This window comes from Cyprinodon variegatus, unplaced genomic scaffold (genome assembly GCF_000732505.1).
Source record: "Cyprinodon variegatus isolate N-32 unplaced genomic scaffold, C_variegatus-1.0 Scaffold57, whole genome shotgun sequence".
Taxonomy (NCBI): Eukaryota; Metazoa; Chordata; class Actinopteri; order Cyprinodontiformes; family Cyprinodontidae; genus Cyprinodon; species Cyprinodon variegatus.
Genome location: NW_015150510.1, coordinates 1,649,893 through 1,651,080, shown reverse-complemented (window position 1 = coordinate 1,651,080; position 1,188 = coordinate 1,649,893). Strand labels below are relative to the sequence as shown.

Below are 1,188 nucleotides of genomic sequence, written 5' to 3'. Positions count from 1 at the left end.
CCTTTTAAGGCTTTTCAAGGACCCGCGGGAACCCTGTAGGAAGTATGGAGGGAATTTTGTTCCTATATTTTTGCAAGCAAATCAAACCGGAAACAAAACTTTAGATAAAATGTTAAAAAGCCAAAAGGATTTTCTAGATTTGTTTTCCTGTTTTCATTTTCCAAATTAAACGATTTAAAAAAAGTAAGTATTTTTTTAAATGTTATCTTTTTAATAGTTTAGTTTTTTTACATTTTTTTTTCTGTTTTCATTTTCCAAATTAAATGATTTATTTAAAAAAAAGTAAGTATTTTTTTAAATGTTATCTTTTTAATACTTTGATTTTTTTTCTTCCCTGTTTTCATTTTCCAAATTAAACGATTTATTTAAAAAAAGTATGTATTTTTTTAAATGTTATCTTTTTGATAGTTTTTTTTTTTTTTTTAACCGATTTTTTTTCCCCTTCTTAAAATCTGTTCTTCAGATTGAGTTTAAAAAGCATTATACGGATCATATTCTCCTCCTTTCATAGGGGGCAGGCTTAACCCTGGAAATGATGGGGGAACAAGAGTCTATCGATCAGCACGGACGTTAGAGATAACATTTTACTGTTCAATTTTTAAAAGATTTGAAAATATTACACCTGCAAAAAAAAAAAGGAAAAAAGGACAAAAATAAAGAGATAATCAATGTTAGTCTGAAAATGTTTTCCATTTACCAAGTTCTCTCCACAGAGCATTGAACTCTTACTTGTTCTCGGAACCGGCCGGTGCGTTTTCCTCTCCCTCTGGAGTCGGCTCAGGAGCAGCAGGCTGTTCAGCTTCACTGAAAACAAACCCACCACTTTGTTAACACACTAGATCCAGCTTCCCGGGCTTCAAACAGAATCAGACAGCATGATGTTAAAAAGCTAAAACTACTTCCTCTTTGCTTTGACCTACTCTCATGTTCCGGCATCAAAACGTCACTTTGAGTGTTTGTTACGAAAATAGAAGCACTTCACAGTGACGGCGCAGAGCCAACCTGGTTCCTTCTGCTGAAAACCCACCTGGCTTCATCCTTCACATTGCCCCAGTTGTGCGAGCCAGAACCGCCGCGCTTCTCCTCACCTTTTGAACTTTAGTAGATAAAAAGAGAAAGAAAAAAAAGCATAAACTTTAAAGCGGAATTTTATATAATATTCTGTATGAGGAACATCTAACAAAGCTC

General features: G+C 34.2%; 1 protein-coding gene across 1 annotated transcript in view; it reads right to left on the bottom strand.

Annotated features, from left to right (window-relative positions):
• LOC107082609 (plasminogen activator inhibitor 1 RNA-binding protein-like) overlaps positions 1-1,188 on the bottom strand; it is a 14,781-nt gene that overhangs the window by 3,398 nt on the left and 10,195 nt on the right. Inside the window, exons 4-5 of the mRNA XM_015371377.1 lie at positions 1,028-1,096; positions 730-804 (exon numbers count right to left, since the gene is read on the bottom strand). Of these exons, the coding sequence (XP_015226863.1) occupies positions 730-804; positions 1,028-1,096 (144 nt within the window). The remainder of the gene's footprint in view (positions 1-729; positions 805-1,027; positions 1,097-1,188) is intronic.